Raw genomic sequence first — 16,032 nt, forward strand, 5'->3', positions numbered from 1 at the left:
TTAAAAAGGACAGGTGTTTGACAGAAGGAAGTCAGGGCCATAGCTGCAGCAAAGGCAATCCTTGTCAGGAAGGACCCTGAAAGGTCATTTCTATCCATCTGCCTCCTCATAGAACAGTCAGTTCCTTACATGTGAACGGTCACCTGTCAATTCATTTATTGATTCCATTCATCCACTTGTTTGTTGTTCTATTAGGGAAAATACTAATTAACAAGGTTGTGTGAGAGTGATCAAAAGGAGAGTTAGAGTGCCAAGGGTTCACAGAGCTGAGTAGAGCAGAATGCAGTCAGGGAAAGCTGCAATGTCGATGAGTTAGCTCTTGAAAGGAGGAAAGATCAAGGTGTATTTGGGAAACTGCTAGTATTTCAGGGAATGGCAGATTAGTCTAGGAAGCTTCTGGGGCCATGTACTGAAGATCCTTTATGTGCCAGGGGAAGGAACTCAACTTTGTCATATGGGGAGAGAAATACTGGTGAGTTTTAGGAAGGGGAGTGTGACCCACAGTAATGTTTTCTGTCCTCCCCACTGCTCCAATTTCCTTATCCCCACTATGGAGGGAAACTGGGCGATATTTATCAAAATTATAAATGCATGTATCTTTTGCACCAGCCATTCCACTTTGCAGAATTTTCCTACAGATATACTTGTATCCGTGTGAAATGATGTATGACCAGGATTTTCATTGCAGCATTATTTATATTAATAAAAGATTGAAAACAACTTAAATGTCCATGAATATGTAACTGGTTGAAAAAATTATAATCCATCCATGTAATGGACAATGTACAGCCATAAAAAAGAATAAGGAAACTTCATGGCTGATATAGAAAAGTTCTCCAAAATATACTGTTAGAAAAAAAGCAAGGTACAGAAATGTGTATATAGTATGCTAATTTTTAAAGAAGGGTAAAGAATAAGAAAAAAACATGAACATGTATATAATTTGCTTGTATTTGCATCGAGACTGTAAGGATAAACAGAAAAGTAATGAGTGGCTACCAAAGCGGGTGAAGCAGAAACCGGGCACATGGGTACAGAAACGCAAGGACTTTTTGCTATATCTCTGTGTGGATTTTAAGCACGTGAATGTATCAGAAAACTAAGTTTAAATGTGATTAAACAAACAAGAGAGGAAGAGGGACAGAAAGAGAGAAGCAGCTCTTTCGTTCCCTTTCCATGTGCAGACCTCATTCCTGCTTTTCCCTTTGTCAGGACTTTCTCTTAGTTAGATCTGTGGTTACGGGGCTTCCAGTGGTTAAAGGGGAGACCTACAAATGTTTTAGTCTTTGTGTAGAGAGACCCACTGTTGGCATCTAGGTTGAATTTCTATCTTCAGCCCTAAGTAGAAACAGGCTGGAGGTGAGAGGTGGAAAAGAGAAAGGTGCCCTTTACTTCCTTGTTTTCCCCTTAGCTCTGCTAGTGCTAAAGCAGTTGTAGGTTTGCTGTGGAAGCTTGGGGGAGAAGCTGGGAGGCTGGCTCCTGTTCCTGCAGTGGACCAGTGGGGACCAGTGGGGACTACAGATGTCACTGAAAGGCAAACAGGTGAGAAATTCCGGGGCTGTGAGAGAAAAGGACAGGACTTCCCTAGGGCTTGTGGCCTAAAGGTACTAGGCATCTGGCTGCACTGCTGCTGTTCCACACTTGCGTCTCACTGGTTGGCTGTCACATCTCAGAGGGCTGGTCACTAAAACTCCCAACTACATTCTAAGAACCTTCCCCCAACTCAAGGTTTATTTTAACCCACTACCGCTCACCTCGCTGGTCTGGTATTAAGTGCACATCCAAAGTCAGAGCACAGCTCTGCTTTCTGCTCCTCCCCCGGAAGCAGTTGGCAGAACTGAGGGGGGCAAGGGCATACATACAAAGCACAGCCTCACATTCTTCACGCTGCTACTAGTGCTGGGAAGGTGCTTTCCTTTTTCATCACATTCATCTTTGATCCCAAGATCATCAAGCTCACAATGCGAAACCTTGGGCCATCGGGCAGCTGCTATCACTAAAACGTTAAAAGCAAGCAGTCTGATACCCTGGAGATTGGATACGCGGGAGGTCTCTAATTGATCAGGGCAGAAGCCAGCAGGATATGGCAGACAGAGGGATCCCTTTCTCCCATACGTTAAGCCAAAAGTTCAAAGGAAAAAGGAGGCAGGGCTGGGCTTCACTTAAACCAGGTGCTATAAAGGCTATGCCTACCCTTTGTACCATGAGAGGGCACACAGAGTAAGCCTAAACACGCTTGGGGGACAGAGAATGATGAATGAGTAAGTCAATGCCACAAGGATGATTGCCCAGCTCACAGTTCCCCTTTCTTTGGGGTGTGCCCCCAATAGTCAGTGGTGAGTCCCCGACATAACCATAACTCTGCTCTCTGTCCTGCCTTGCTGGTAGCAGGCTCGAGAAAAACTGCAAATCTTACAGCTGAGGGTCCCAGAGCTACCCTGGTCTCTGCCCTTCCTGAGGCCTGTTCATTTTCCTTGGATTCTGTAATTTATGCCAGTATCTTTCCACTATCTTGCTTCGCAGTCTTTTGTTTCCTGCTTTAAAATGTCAGTCAGAGCAGAAGATTTGGAGTTTATCTTGTTTTTGGAGGCTTCTGGGTAATGAGGTGTCAGTGAATGATGATGATTTGCCACACCCTAGTCCAAACAAATCATTCCTCTCCTGAACGATGGCAACCGTCTCCCTAGGATATCCCACCACTTCTGCTCTTGCTTTATTCTCTGCAAAGTGGATACTGACTTTTTAACCAGATCAGCTACTTCGCTGATTAAAGCTCTTCAATGGCTTTCCAGTGTTCTTCAAATAAAAATAGAATCCTTAGGAAGTCCTTCTTGCAGTTCTTTGCCCAGACTCCTTCTATCTTAGGACCGTCACACACACAAGTCCAGCTCTGGAGCCCTTTTCTCCCTCCTCAGAGCCTCATTCTTTGGGTCTTGGTTGAAGTATCACTTTCTCAGGGGCCTTTACTTGTCTCCAATCTAATTCAGGTCCCCACTGTATTTTTTAAATAACATCTACTCTTTTCCTTCATAATTACACGTTCGTTTTGGTGACTTTGGGCAATATCTGTCTCCTCCCCAAGACTCTAAGTGCCTTAAGGGTAGGGACCTCTTGATTTTGCTCTGTACTATCTGTGCCCCAGAGCGGAGCAGAAACCAGCATACAATAGGTTCCATTTGATGGATGAATAAATAGGTAGAGAATGGCAAGGCTGGGGATGTTTGAGATGCAAGATAAGAACCTGATCTGTGTGCTAGTGGTAAAAAAAAAGAATGAGACAGATTTATTTTAAAGACAAAAATCAACAGTACTTTATGACAGGTAATGGGAAGGAGATAGTGCTTTTCCTAGCTGAACATGCCACCTGACTCCAAGAGGAAGGAGTCAGACAACTAAATTTTTAAACTGGGTGACTAATGGTTAGGTTTGGGGAAATAAGATATTTATATTGGGTTTAGATATACCAGTTGGAGATGACCAAGGGACATCGAAGGAGAAATGTTCAGAAAGTTGCAGGGTGGAGCTGGAACTCCAGCTCTGTCCTGGGCCACAGGACAGAAACTCAAAGCCAATGGGACTAAAGCATCTAAGACAATTCAGATATTGTGGAGAGAAAGACTTACCTCACGTTATGTGATAAAGGGATGGAGGGGGGGCACGCCCATTCACTGGAAGGGACTCTGTGCCACAAAGGCCCTTCATACAGGAAGAAACAGAAATCCAGACAGGCGAAGTGATCGGCTCAACACCACATAGCAAGCCAATGATGAAGCATTCCAACCTGTAAGGTCCAGTTTTTTCTAACCTGTAAGGTCCAGTTTTCTTGGCATTGTAACACCGAAACCACCTGAATTTTCAGACATGCCTGCTTTATGGTGGACACTCAATACCATTTCCTAATAGTCAAGGCAGGCAAATGAAAGGCAGAATTTTGTTTCTTTAGTTTATTAAAGATGACAATGAGCTGTTAGACTGTGTATGAATTACAGCAAGTAGAAATCCAGTTCAGAACACGAGTTGTACACACACACAGAATATCTCTATTTAGACTCTTGCTCCTTTTATGTTAATTCAACAAAAGCTCTAAAGCATTGGCAGAGAAAGTCAATAACAGCCTCATTTAAGTGGACAATATTTGCTTTCCACTCTTCTGCTATGTCTTGAATCTTGTCTCTACCTTGTAAGCAAACTTTTCCCCCTTCATTTATTGAAAAGAACACTTCCTCCCTCCCATTTCATTCAGAAGGAACTCTCTTCAGTGCATTCAGTGCTTCTCCCCACAACAGCAGGGGATATTCAGATACTGGTAAGTTGCAAAGTGCTTTCAAAATATCCCATCCTCTTTCTTCTCCCCACCTACTCTCAAATAAATAAATGGGTATTGGGACAGTGATGACAGCAGTGTCAGGGTCACGAAAACAGATATGCAACCTAAGGGGATGGGCTGGGGGAGATAGAGAAAAATAAGTGAAAAACCAGAACATGGAAGATTGTTGATCTCAGCTTTAGAAACTGTGTCAGCCTTTTCCATCCTTTGATCCTATGCTAAGATGAAACAGGCAGGACAATCATGAGAGTACATCTCTCCTACAGTGTAGTGACTTGGCGTAAGGAGCTGGATTTGTCATTTAAACCAAAACTGGAAGTAGAGCTCACCATTTTTACAAACCCCTGAGTCTGAATCTGAGGCCTAACCCTTAATGAGACTTGAGTTTTGTGGGGTCATTCCCAAAGCTCCCTGAAGGACAAGGGAGCTGCCAGTCAACGCTTCAAAACTGGGCTGGGCCAGAGGCCTTGGCTTTCAAAGGCCCCCCCCCACAAACTGCAAGAAGAACAGTCTCAGTGTCTTCCAGCCTGATGCAGCTTTCAGATCCCAAGTTTGAGGCAGAGGGACCAACGCCATGGGTCAGGTCCTCCCTGCTCCCTCTTGCCCACGTGGAGCTTCGGCTCTGGCCGTTACCTCACTGCCCCTTCTACTTCCTGTGAGACTCCTCGTCCTTCCAGCTCAGGCACTTTCAGCTTCCACCAACCATGTGTAACTTTCTGTTCACCTTCCTGGGGCAGCGCACACACCAAGTTTTTTTCTACTAGCAAGCAGCTATGGAAAGACAGGTAGGTACACAGGAAGAAGAGAAGTCAGTCCTCGAACAAAAACGCTGAGAGTTTTAGTTCACAGAGCTGCCAGCCCTTGGAGCAGCGGCCCTAACCAGTGTTTTACATACAGGTCAGGAGCTATAGCAACTTAAAGAACACTACAAACATATACGTGGTCCTGTCAAACAATTTTCCCATCAAGACACACATTTTAAAAAGGGGTATGTTTGTTAAAATTAGTAATCTGAAAAGGATGATTGAACGTATGAATACCACCAGGCTAAAGAGTTAAGTGCATAATTGGCATAAAGGCTCTTGTTATACCAAGAACACAGGAACATTCACTCACATCCATAGTTGGCAAGTTCTCTAACACCACTGATAGCGGGAAGCTTTGCCCCCAACTTTGACAAAAAACTAAGGCAAGAGACCAGCCACCAGGGAGGGTCCCAGCTCTGTTACAGGAAGGAGTGAGAGAGAATGGAGTTGGGCCACCCTTTTACTCCGAACCACAATGACCATGTAACAGAGGACATACAGAGTGGCAGGAAGACACAAATAAGTTGGTGGATGGGGTCTCTGTCCTCCGTTGAGGATGGCATCAGGGACTTGATTGAGGTTGAAAGATTATACCTGCACCAGAGCTAGAGACCTTATCACCTAAGAGGAGACCAGCAGCTCCTCTCACTGAATAAATTCTCCTAGAGCAACAAATTGTAGCCTCACTTATGCTCAGTGCGAGGCTATGAATGGGCCTGGCCCAAGTATCAGCGCTGTTCTTGCTTCAAGCCCACCAGGGTACAGTCAGCTGTCAGTCACATCATCTATGCCTAGAATACTTCAAACAAGGGCATCATGGCTGCCTCTTTGAGGTCTCTGTGGATTCCAGGGTAGTACCAACGCTGTTTTTATGGCCTCAAAAATATCTAAAGAAGCTGGACAGAATGTCCACAACGTAGTCCCATTCTCTGCTGCTTCTCCTTAGGGCACGGGTCTGACCCTATTCCAGGATTGGGAGAGAGAAAACTCCATCCTCCTGTTTCAGCAGCAAAGGAGAAGTGAGTTTGTTGAGAAAGGCCTGGCTCAGAAGCTCCCGCACTAAAACAAAATAAAACTGAAAATGATACTTAAGATGCAGCAGAAACCAGATCTGGTCCAAGTGGAGAAGGCCATGGATGTCAGAAGGACTGGGTCTCACTGTCCATTCCCCTGACAGAGGCACTAGGCACTAGAAGCTTCACTTAAGGACCCACGTGACAGTTCTCATGGAAATACCTGGTATCTACAAATTGTTACAACAGACTGGACCCCACCAACCTAACAAAGGTTGGCTATATCTGGACATTAAACAAATAATAAAAAAATAATAATGATAATTTAAAAAAAAGAAGAAAGTGGGTATAGTCCTTAAAAGGGTGGCTCAGTTCTGCGTTCTGTGACCCTAGCCCCTAGGAAAAGGGTGTCACGTGCTTTCCTCAGGTGGTCTCCAGGACGGTAGCCTCTAGGGCTTCCGTGGGTTCCTCCTCGTAGTCGGACAGGAAGGACTCCAGGCTGTGCTTGGCCAGCAACTCCCGCCGGGCCTGTAGCCGCTCACACCGGGGACAGCTTCCAGACTTGAAACAAGCTTTATGGTAACATGCTTTACACTCTGTTCAGGTCGGGAAGGTGAGACAGAAGAAAACAATTTGTATTACCTCAAGCGGGAAAGACATCGCTGCAAGACCCTCGTTCACCTCCAGGGCTAAGCGTGCCTGTGGTGAATCGTAGGGCGGCCTGAATCCAGACACACTCTTACTAATAGGGGTGGCTGAAGGGAAACAAATTAACTTTGTGTTCAGTCTTATTTGCCCACGCCACACCTGGCACCAGCCCTCACCTTCACAGGTCCGGCACTTATGGAGCTCAAAAGGGAAGATGATGTCATCCTCATTCTGACAGAACTCACAGATGAAGCCCTTGGCTTGGCAGAGCTGGGGAGGAAAAGGACAGGCAGCAAAATGAGGGACAACATACCAGGAAGTGGCACAGAGAGGGAACACAAGCGAAGGGAGGGGCAAAGCGTAAATGAGACTTGAGTGGGCTCTAAGGTATCCTCCCATCTTCACAAAGACACCAGGGACACTTGGACGCCTGACAGGCAAACGAGGGCCAGTTCTGGGCAGTGTTGGACAAAGCTTTAAGGTGCAGGTAAGAGAGGCATGAGTTTGAGAAACTCCAGCCATGAGAGTGGCTCTCAACGAAGAGATGAAAAATAGGAAGGAACAGAGCCACGAAAGGCTTCCTAAAGTAAAAATTCCAGCCTGGGTAATGATTTTATTTTGAAGTGAGAACAACAGCCAATTAGGATAAAATGTGAAGGCAAGAATTTTTCTCCAAAATAACACCCAGCCTTGAGTCATGTTGTAGCTACGTCTTTCCAATTGCCCCTGCTACACAGGATCTCTACATATGCCCCCATTTTAAGCTCTCATTCTGGGACTACCACAGGAATACAGACTGGGCATATTCTAAAATAGGAAACTCTAAAAATGGAATTTCTGAATTTCTGGCATGTTGGGTATATCAAGAATAATAATTTGAGTCCATAGAATACTTAAAGCCTGCAAAATGTTTTCACATAAATTATTTCATCAATCCTCAAAAATACTGAGAGGAAACGAGTGTGTATTAATTATTATCTTCCTTTTAGAGACAAGAAAACTGTGGCTTACCTCAGAGAGGGCAAAGTATTTCCTTTGGTCAGTGACTGAAAATGATAAAGCCAAGACCCAGTCCCTTTTCAGATGCTAATCCAGGTTCCCCTCCCACGTCATGAAAATTCTTTAGTGACGGCCTACTTAGAACTGCCTGGTCACCCAGGGGCAAAGCCAGCACCAAATCCTCTTCTAACTTTAGGTTCTTTAGATCTGGATGATTTAGCTGTTCACCAACCCGGGGAAGAGCCATCCTGTCCAGTGTTTCTCACAGTGTTGACAGGCCACTATAACTTCCTGGGACTAAATGGCAAGAACCCTGGGTCCACCGCACAACCCGTATTCTAAGCAAGGGTCCACGCGCCTGCTGAAGCGAGACTTTCTTACCATGCATCGCTCCACGTGGGCAGCCCCCGCCCTGGTGAGCTCCGCAAGCCGAGGCCCCAGCTCCCCCTTCCTGGTTGCAGTCAGGTCATGCAGTGAGTACAGGTGGAGATCCTCTGTCAGGTGGCCTGGTACTGTGTCAAAGGAGTCCAGAAGACTACAGGAGATGAGGGGAAGTGGGTGGGAGCAGAGAATGAACACCTCGTGTGGCACATCCGAGCTGAAGGATCTCTATCCAGAAGCAGGACCAGGAAGAGAAGGGTCCCAGGCAGAGGTAATGAGGGGCAACACCCAGCCAACCCAGGTGTTCCAAGACACCTCGACCCTGCCACACTACCGGGCTATGGATAGCAGAGGTGACTTTTACACCCTTTTGCAGGGTGATTCATATCAGCTTGTAAAGAGTGGTGAGCCTGCCCTGGATGGAATCACCACTGATTGCTCCTTCCAGAGAGAAGGATACAGACACAGTTACTGCTGTAGGCTTCTCATTTACCATTTCTGGAATTTTCTGCATGATCCCCCTACTCTCCTTTTTCACATAACAAGGGCCAACTGCTGGGACATGTTTCTTTCCAAGACATGAACTCAGCCCAAGGCCTCTGGCCTCCACACCACTTACTCTTTAGCCAATCGGCATGTCTTGAACATGTTCTTCATGTGATACAGCTGGATCCGCAGCAGCTGAGGAGACAGACATTGTGGTGGGGGGTGGGAGGTGAAAGGGGTTATGAAAAGGAGAGAAATAACTGTGAGACCAGTACCTTTAAACCCTGGGGGCCTGGAAGCTGTGCATGTAGCTAGAGCCAGAATATTCTCTACACCTGTAACCCAGCAACTCGCTTCCAAGTGACCTCCAGTCAAGGAAGGCCCGTCTGCTAGGTCAGTCTGCCCAAATCACATCCACAGCTAGAAGCCTCTGAGAAATTCAGAATTCGAATGTTCCACCTGATACCCCATTCTCCATTCACAGTATTTTCAGTGAAGGGAGAAATCCTGCTTTTGCCATTGAATGCTCTCTATAACCTCAGAGCTGCCTTGGCAGCTTTTGGACTCTAACCAGACAGATACCTGGGAAATGGCTAGAGAAAGTAGACAGAGAAAATGTGAATGATGAGGTGGTTACAGCTCTGACATGGTGACAAAGAGACGTGTGGTGATCCTGGGAAAGCCGGTACAGACACAGGGAGGGGATGAGAAGGGTAACGTATGATGTGACCTTTTCAGGGGTCTTACCCGGACTTGATTGAGCAGCTTGACCTTCCTGTAAAGGGCACTGTTGATGTCCTGTACATTGAAGAGAGGATCATTCCAGATCTTGATGAGCAGGTCCTTGGAGAAATTGCTGACATAGTACTTGCTGAAGTCCCACTTGCGCAGCACCCGGCTGGGGATGACCATCTGGGCATTTTCATGGCAGCACTGACAGAAGTACTTGCCCAAGTACTCACAGTACCGCAGCCGCTTGATATAATCTGGAAAATCCAGGAAGGCAGAGGTCAGATGTGGCTTTCCCATCTATAAACTGCTGAGGCAGCTCTGCCGTTCCTTTTGAAAGAGCAGGAGGGGATGGCCCGTAGGCTCCAGCCACCTCTGTTTGAGCTCCCAAGATGGCAGAAATCCACACAGTGGGGACTGGGGTTTGTGTGTGCCACCCTGGAGGCCACTTAGGAAATAAACACTGCTGAGCTGGTAAGATTCAGCCCCCAAGAACCTCGCTGAAAGTACCCAATTTTCTCTAATACACAATCCTGGTAATGTGATCCCAGAAATAATTTCCCTCTGATTGCCAGTATTGTTGCTTAGCCCTATCCCTTCCTCTCCAGGTCCCTTCCATCCTTTTCCTCAATTCTGCTCTGTCGCCTCCTCTTACTAGCTCTCTGACCAACCCCCTTGCCCAAGTGTGAGCAGTAGGGGGTCAGAGGAGATCCTCACCGGGGTCAGTCCGGATGCCACACCCTGCACAGCGGTAATTCTGCTTGGCCACAGCAATCTTCCTCCTGAGCAAAGGGAAGGAAAAGGGGATTGGCAGACACCACCTGCATGAGGCCTCTGACATGTCAAGGAGGAGGATACAAACATGGGCTCTTGTTAAGAATGGGCAAAGAAGGGAATTCACCTATTTTTAAGAGCTGGACAAGCAACCTATTGGGAGAACCAATTCAAACCAAGGATTATAAGGTTAGAATTTAGGTCTGGGCAGTGACTCTTCCCAATAATTAACCACACTTTCCACACAAATGTAAGAGAAGAGAAATAATAAGAGGAGAAAACAATGGAAAAGAAAAGCATTCATCCATCTTAAAAAGAGAAGAAAAACTAGTAAGCTCACAAAACTATTGGGAGGAAGGCATCTGGTTGGGAAGGTCGATGACGAAAGACCTCACTTCCGGGTGGCGCTGGGAAGGAATGGGAGGGTTAACAGTATGACCTGCAGACAAGATGGCTAATCCTCTCCCTCTTAGAACTGTGTGGGATGTACAGCCGGAGGCAGAGACAAGAGGGTGAGGAGACAGCCCCGACAATCCAAAGACAATCCAAAAAGAACGTATCTGTTTTTCAAAGGGCAGAGCCACTGGCTACTCACGTGGGGGCTGGGTGAACATTAAAAATGATCTGAGGCCGGGGTGGGGCCCACTCCAGGTTGCCACGAACACGAATGCGCAGTTTGTAGATGTCAGCGTGCTGCCCATCATCTGGTGAGATGGGCAGTGAGTCGGGGATGGGCAGGAGCTGCAGGAGAAAACACAGGGTGATCTAACATGGACAGTCTGGGGGAACACATATGCTTCACCCTTCTGGCCATGACAGAAGCATAGTCAATGAAAGACATTTCAGGCACATCATCGGTAAGGGCTTCAGAGAAACTTAGCCCTTGAAAGTATAGGCACCAGGCTACTATAAGAGACAGCCTTGGGTCCAAGAAGCAAAAGGAACAGAAACAGCATCCCAGGGCGGTCGCACCCATTGCTGATGCTGTCCCTGCAGCTACCCCAGGACGCCTGGTATTCCAGGGTGCTTCATGCCTTACTCAACTGCAGAGCAAAGATGAAGCGGAATAATTCGCTTTTTCAGTATCTCGAAGGTGGTCACGACATAGGAGTTCAGCCTCTGGGTCTAGTGAGCAATTATGTGGAATAAAGACAGGGAAGGAGCCATCATCTCCTGTTTTGACAATTGTTAGGGGCAAGCTAGGCAAGCATTCATTTATTCAGCCATTCATTCAACAAATTTGTGATGAATGGCTTCTGTGAGGAAGGAAGGAAACACATAGGCTCATTCTAGACTAGGGACATATGAAAAGGAGAACAATATAAGAAAAGGTCACAACCTTCTGGGGCTAGATAGTGGGTGGAGGAAAAGAGCTAAGAGTTTACCTTTTGAGGGGCATCGTGCTCAGGAACTAACCACTCTAGCTCCGAGGCGGCTGGGAGCTGCATCCCCTCAAACTGCTTCAGGAGCCCCATGGCCACTGCCTCAGCGGATGTGGAGTGTAGGAAGCAGTGGGAGCTGGAAAGGAGAGATTCAAGGAAGGCTGAGCATAGGGAAAAACAGGAAGATGGGAACCTTCCCTTCGGGACCCGATACCATATGCAGTGACTTCTGGGCTGAGAGAACACTCGTAGCACCCCCAGTCTGCTAAGCTTCTTTTCTCATCTTCCGTAGACACATGCGTTATAGTGGAAAATATACCGGTCTTATAGTCCTAAGTCAGGTTCAAATTCCACTTACCAGCATTGTATGGCACTGCTAGTTAAGAATTCTGTATCACTTCCTTTTTCTAAACTTCAATTTCTTTACTGCAAAATGGGGATTATAATGCCTGTTTATAAAATAAAGCAAGTAAACTGCTTTGTGGGCTATAAAGGGCTAGTGTTGCTCCTGAATGAGCTACTACTATTTGCCCTAGTTGAGACTACACTGCGGAACCTGTTCAATTTGATTTTATAATCAGAAATCATGATCACTGTTCTCTCTTTTGAGACATAATCCTCTGGGGGCCTCTGGTATAATCAGTCAGGAAAGAAGGAACTATCCACACTTCGAGCTCTGCCTCCATCGGAGCCCACCCTGTTTGAACCATAATCTTCTGCTCTCGTCCGTTGGGCTTGCCACCATCAGGCAGGTCTATCACTTTAACCTTGCCTCTTTGTGAATTTGGATGGTTTCATCCATGGCCTTTCCCATCCACAGGTCAAGAATTGGGTTTGTTTCTCTACGTACCCCAAAGTTTTATTTTTTTTTTTTTAAGTACTTACAAGGACTGGGAGGAAATCAAGGATTTGTTGTTTGAGGATGTGCTCCTTCTGATGTCAGCATCTAAATGGAACCAGAGAGAAGGAGAGTAGGAAATGGAGTGGAAATCATTCCGAGCTATTGCCAGCTAAGCACTTAGGGTAGCAGCCAGGTGCTACATTCTATGCAGGAAAAGGAGCAGAAGTCCAGGTGAAGCTCTGCACACAATTTATAGTTTGGCTCCGTTCAACCAGGCTAATTAGTGACATTAAGCATAGCATTGAGAAGGTCAAAGTGGCTACAGATCCAGGTGGAATAACAAAGTCATACTTGGTGCAAAACAGTGAATGAGAAAAGGAAGCCACACAGGGACACAGCCTCTACCAAGCAGAAACACAAAATAAAGTACTCCAATCTCTCCCTCATTCTCTAAATCTCAAAACCTCTTAAGTAATAAACTCTCAAAGGCAAGAACTCTATCTAGCTCTTTTTCATGTCAGACGCAGTAGCTAACATAGAACTCGGATCATAGAAGTTACTCATTAAATGTATGTGGAATTGGAACTTGGCTTCTAACATCTGATCACTATTGCTATTACCCTTGAATATGAGACGTCTTCTAGAGTCTTTAAAAAGCTTCATGGAAAGATTTCCTTCCTGTCTGGTGGCATAGGGAAGAAAACAGCTTCTTGGCTGTTGTCTTGGCAACTCCCTGGAGATGCCTGGTAACCAACACATTTTCGTGGAGCTATTCACGTGATCTTTACTATAGAACTCTCAAGCATAATCACAGAAAACTGTGGCAGACTTTCCAAAGCATAGTTCTGATAAGGGGTTTTGAAGAGGATTTCTAATAATGATATGCCTGAACCTCCAGAGACCTCATCTACCCAAGTACTTTTGATGGGAGGAATATGAAATATAGCAGTCATATTCAAGAAAGGCGGACAGAATCTATTCAAGTCATGAAAACAAGACTGTTCTGATAAGTCTCATCCTTCATTTCCTTTGATGCCCAGTGAAAAGACCTTCTTTTCCGAATTAAACCTACACAATGATCAATCTACTGCATTTAAGCCCTTCAATAGAGCACTAAGCTTACATGACGTCACTGTGCACTTGGCCATGAGTAGCTCGATTGTTATTCACATTTCCTCTCTCTCTATATTTTCTGTATGTACCACTAGATTATAAAATCTCCCTGTGAGGAAATGAGATCGTGTCTAATTCTTGTTTGGCCCTAAAATACTTAACACACGGCTCTGTATACAAGCACATACTCAAATAATATTCCTGACAAATCAATGTCTTCAAAGCTATATACGTAGGTAAAAGAACATAACTGAAATCTGTCAATTTTCCTATGCTCTCTAAGCATGGAAACACTTGAGAGCAACAAAATTTTTTACTAATAAACAATATATCTTACTGCATTTAATAAAGAAGTTTATATATATCATAATTATCTCTCTGAATTTGCACCACCAAAATCCAGATCCCAATATACTGGTAGTTGTCTACTCCATTCCAAATGGTGCTAGTGAAGGAAAAATAAAATTCTAGGCAAAGTAGACTTTCATAGACCATTTGGTTTATAATATTTATTTGAATAACACACTGCCTTGGATTGTACTTAAGTTTTGTCTTGTCCTTCTTATAACCCTCAGAGTGATTTTACAGAATAGGTTTTTAGAAAACATTTCCTAAATAAATGATTGATTGGCTAAAAGCAAAAAGCAAATCTTCACCTGTTTGGGAGTGATAGAAAGGGAAAAATGAGAGAAAATCTTAGACAGACATCCTTGAATAAAAAGCTAATGTTGTTACTTTAGGGCCAGACTCTTAAGGAAAACACTGCACTCCAGAGAGGAGAGGTGGCTGATAATTCATGGTTGCTAAGGAAACCATCATCTTCATAAAAACTATTTAGTGATTCTTCATCTTCACAGAAAGAAAGTCTTTTATTCTTTGAGAGAAAAAAAATGAGTCTCTCCTCTTTGGAAAATATAGTCAAGTCATACATGTTTCTCCGTTTTTTACCAGAGGTGCAATGACTTCCTAGCTAATCCTGAATACTTCCAAGAGTGCAGAAGACCGCACAGGTTCAGATGTGAGGATCTTACCCCAGAAGTGGAGAGGCAGCACCTGATCAAAAGGGACATGATAACTGACACTGGCCAGGTATCGTGAAGGCCTATGGGTGCTGGGTCTTTGCTGCATCCTTTTGCCTCTAGTCAGTTCAAGAAGATGATAGATGATTAGGTTACAGTGATTGGAACGCTAGTCAAGGACCAGAATAAAAGTAGACCAGGATCTAAGGTGATTAAGGAGTAAAGAAGCTACTTATCTGGATGAATCAAATGTACCCCAAAGGAAAGCACTTTAGAAAGAAGTCTGAGAAGATCGCCTTCCAAATGGAAGTTAACATAATTATGAAACTTTTTATTGATTTGTTGACAAAAACTGATTTCAAATGCTTCTGATGCTTTAATAGGATAAGGCTATTACTACGACTGAAAAAGTTGAAAAATATCAAAACAAACAACAAAAATAATGACATGTTGTAAGATGAATTTTGGCACGTCCAGACACTGGTATTGGGATGATCAGGGAAAGACTGCTTAAAACCCTAGCAAAATCTACAAATTTTTAAACAAAATAAGTGAGGCATAAAAAGAGAGTCAACTTCAGAATCTACTGGCCCGTTTGATGTTGTTTTCCGTCCTGCTTTCCTTCTAGCAGATAAAGTGACATCCAGCACATCCAGAAATCCTACTCCAATGAATTTTCTGTAACTACTGACTCAAGATGAAATACTTCAAAATGGAGAACCATAATACTCGTTTTAAAAAGGAGAAAAAAGAATTACTAAAAAGGGGAGGGTGGGGAGAAGCAATCATTACCATGAATTGGACACAATTTAAAAACTTGTCAGAAAATACAGTCCATGGACTTTCATCTTTATATATTGTGCCAGTTGTCAACTTCCTGCCTTTCAGCTTTCAAACCTGCCCTTCTTTCTGTCTGCTCTGTGGTAACAGCTGGACTTGCAAACAATCTTTTGCCAGCTGGTGCGATGTTAAGCTTTGTCAGTAGAGGGCACTGGAGGGATACTGGAAGAGCAAGGGGTTTCTCTTGCTGTTTCTGGAGTGCTCCTCCAGTGCATGTAAACTTCCCCTGGGTAAGCATGCCTTCAGACAGCTTCACAGCAAGTGCCACCTCTCATGAACCACTTGCCCCAGCACCCATGGGCTCGGAGGCATGGCACCTCCTGGGGAAGCCTCCTCCAGCAGCCCAGAGAATGGTTTCCTGCTGAGGGCCGTTGGCATGGCACCTTGTAGACAACATACCGTGGTACTCTTCTCAGGGCAGCTCAGCAGCTTCAGACAACTCGGACCATCCAGCGCGCCAGGAGGTCTGGAATGTGGCCCTCCTCTGCGTTTGCTCCTACCTGGGGCACTCCATCCCGAGCAGTCCTCGCGACAGGGACTGCTGCCTGCATCTGCTGCTCCTGTGCTGTGCGCTTGAACGTTCTCTTTACTCCTAAGTTGCTTTCCCATTACCTCGATTCCATTATAGTTAATAATTCTTTATATCAAACTTTCCCTGTTCAAATTACTGTGTG

General features: G+C 45.0%; 1 protein-coding gene across 10 annotated transcripts in view; it reads right to left on the bottom strand.

The window, feature by feature from the left end:
- Window positions 1-3,929: 3,929 nt before the first annotated feature.
- Window positions 3,930-16,032, bottom strand: part of RUBCN (rubicon autophagy regulator) — a 59,090-nt gene continuing 46,987 nt past the window's right edge. For 9 of the 10 annotated variants that reach the window (XM_019723649.2, XM_019723650.2, XM_019723647.2 and 6 more), the window contains 9 exons: window positions 12,431-12,491; window positions 11,549-11,681; window positions 10,759-10,904; window positions 10,107-10,171; window positions 9,408-9,646; window positions 8,794-8,855; window positions 8,175-8,328; window positions 6,971-7,064; window positions 3,930-6,742 (listed from right to left, as the gene is read on the bottom strand). In XM_019723649.2, the coding sequence (XP_019579208.1) occupies window positions 6,570-6,742; window positions 6,971-7,064; window positions 8,175-8,328; window positions 8,794-8,855; window positions 9,408-9,646; window positions 10,107-10,171; window positions 10,759-10,904; window positions 11,549-11,681; window positions 12,431-12,491 (1,127 nt within the window). In that variant the 3' untranslated portion in view covers window positions 3,930-6,569. The remainder of the gene's footprint in view (window positions 6,743-6,970; window positions 7,065-8,174; window positions 8,329-8,793; window positions 8,856-9,407; window positions 9,647-10,106; window positions 10,172-10,758; window positions 10,905-11,548; window positions 11,682-12,430; window positions 12,492-16,032) is intronic. The other variant, XM_019723642.2, reaches the window with a different exon arrangement.

This window comes from Rhinolophus sinicus, linkage group LG01, assembly GCF_036562045.2.
Source record: "Rhinolophus sinicus isolate RSC01 linkage group LG01, ASM3656204v1, whole genome shotgun sequence".
NCBI classification, from domain to species: domain Eukaryota; kingdom Metazoa; phylum Chordata; class Mammalia; order Chiroptera; family Rhinolophidae; genus Rhinolophus; species Rhinolophus sinicus.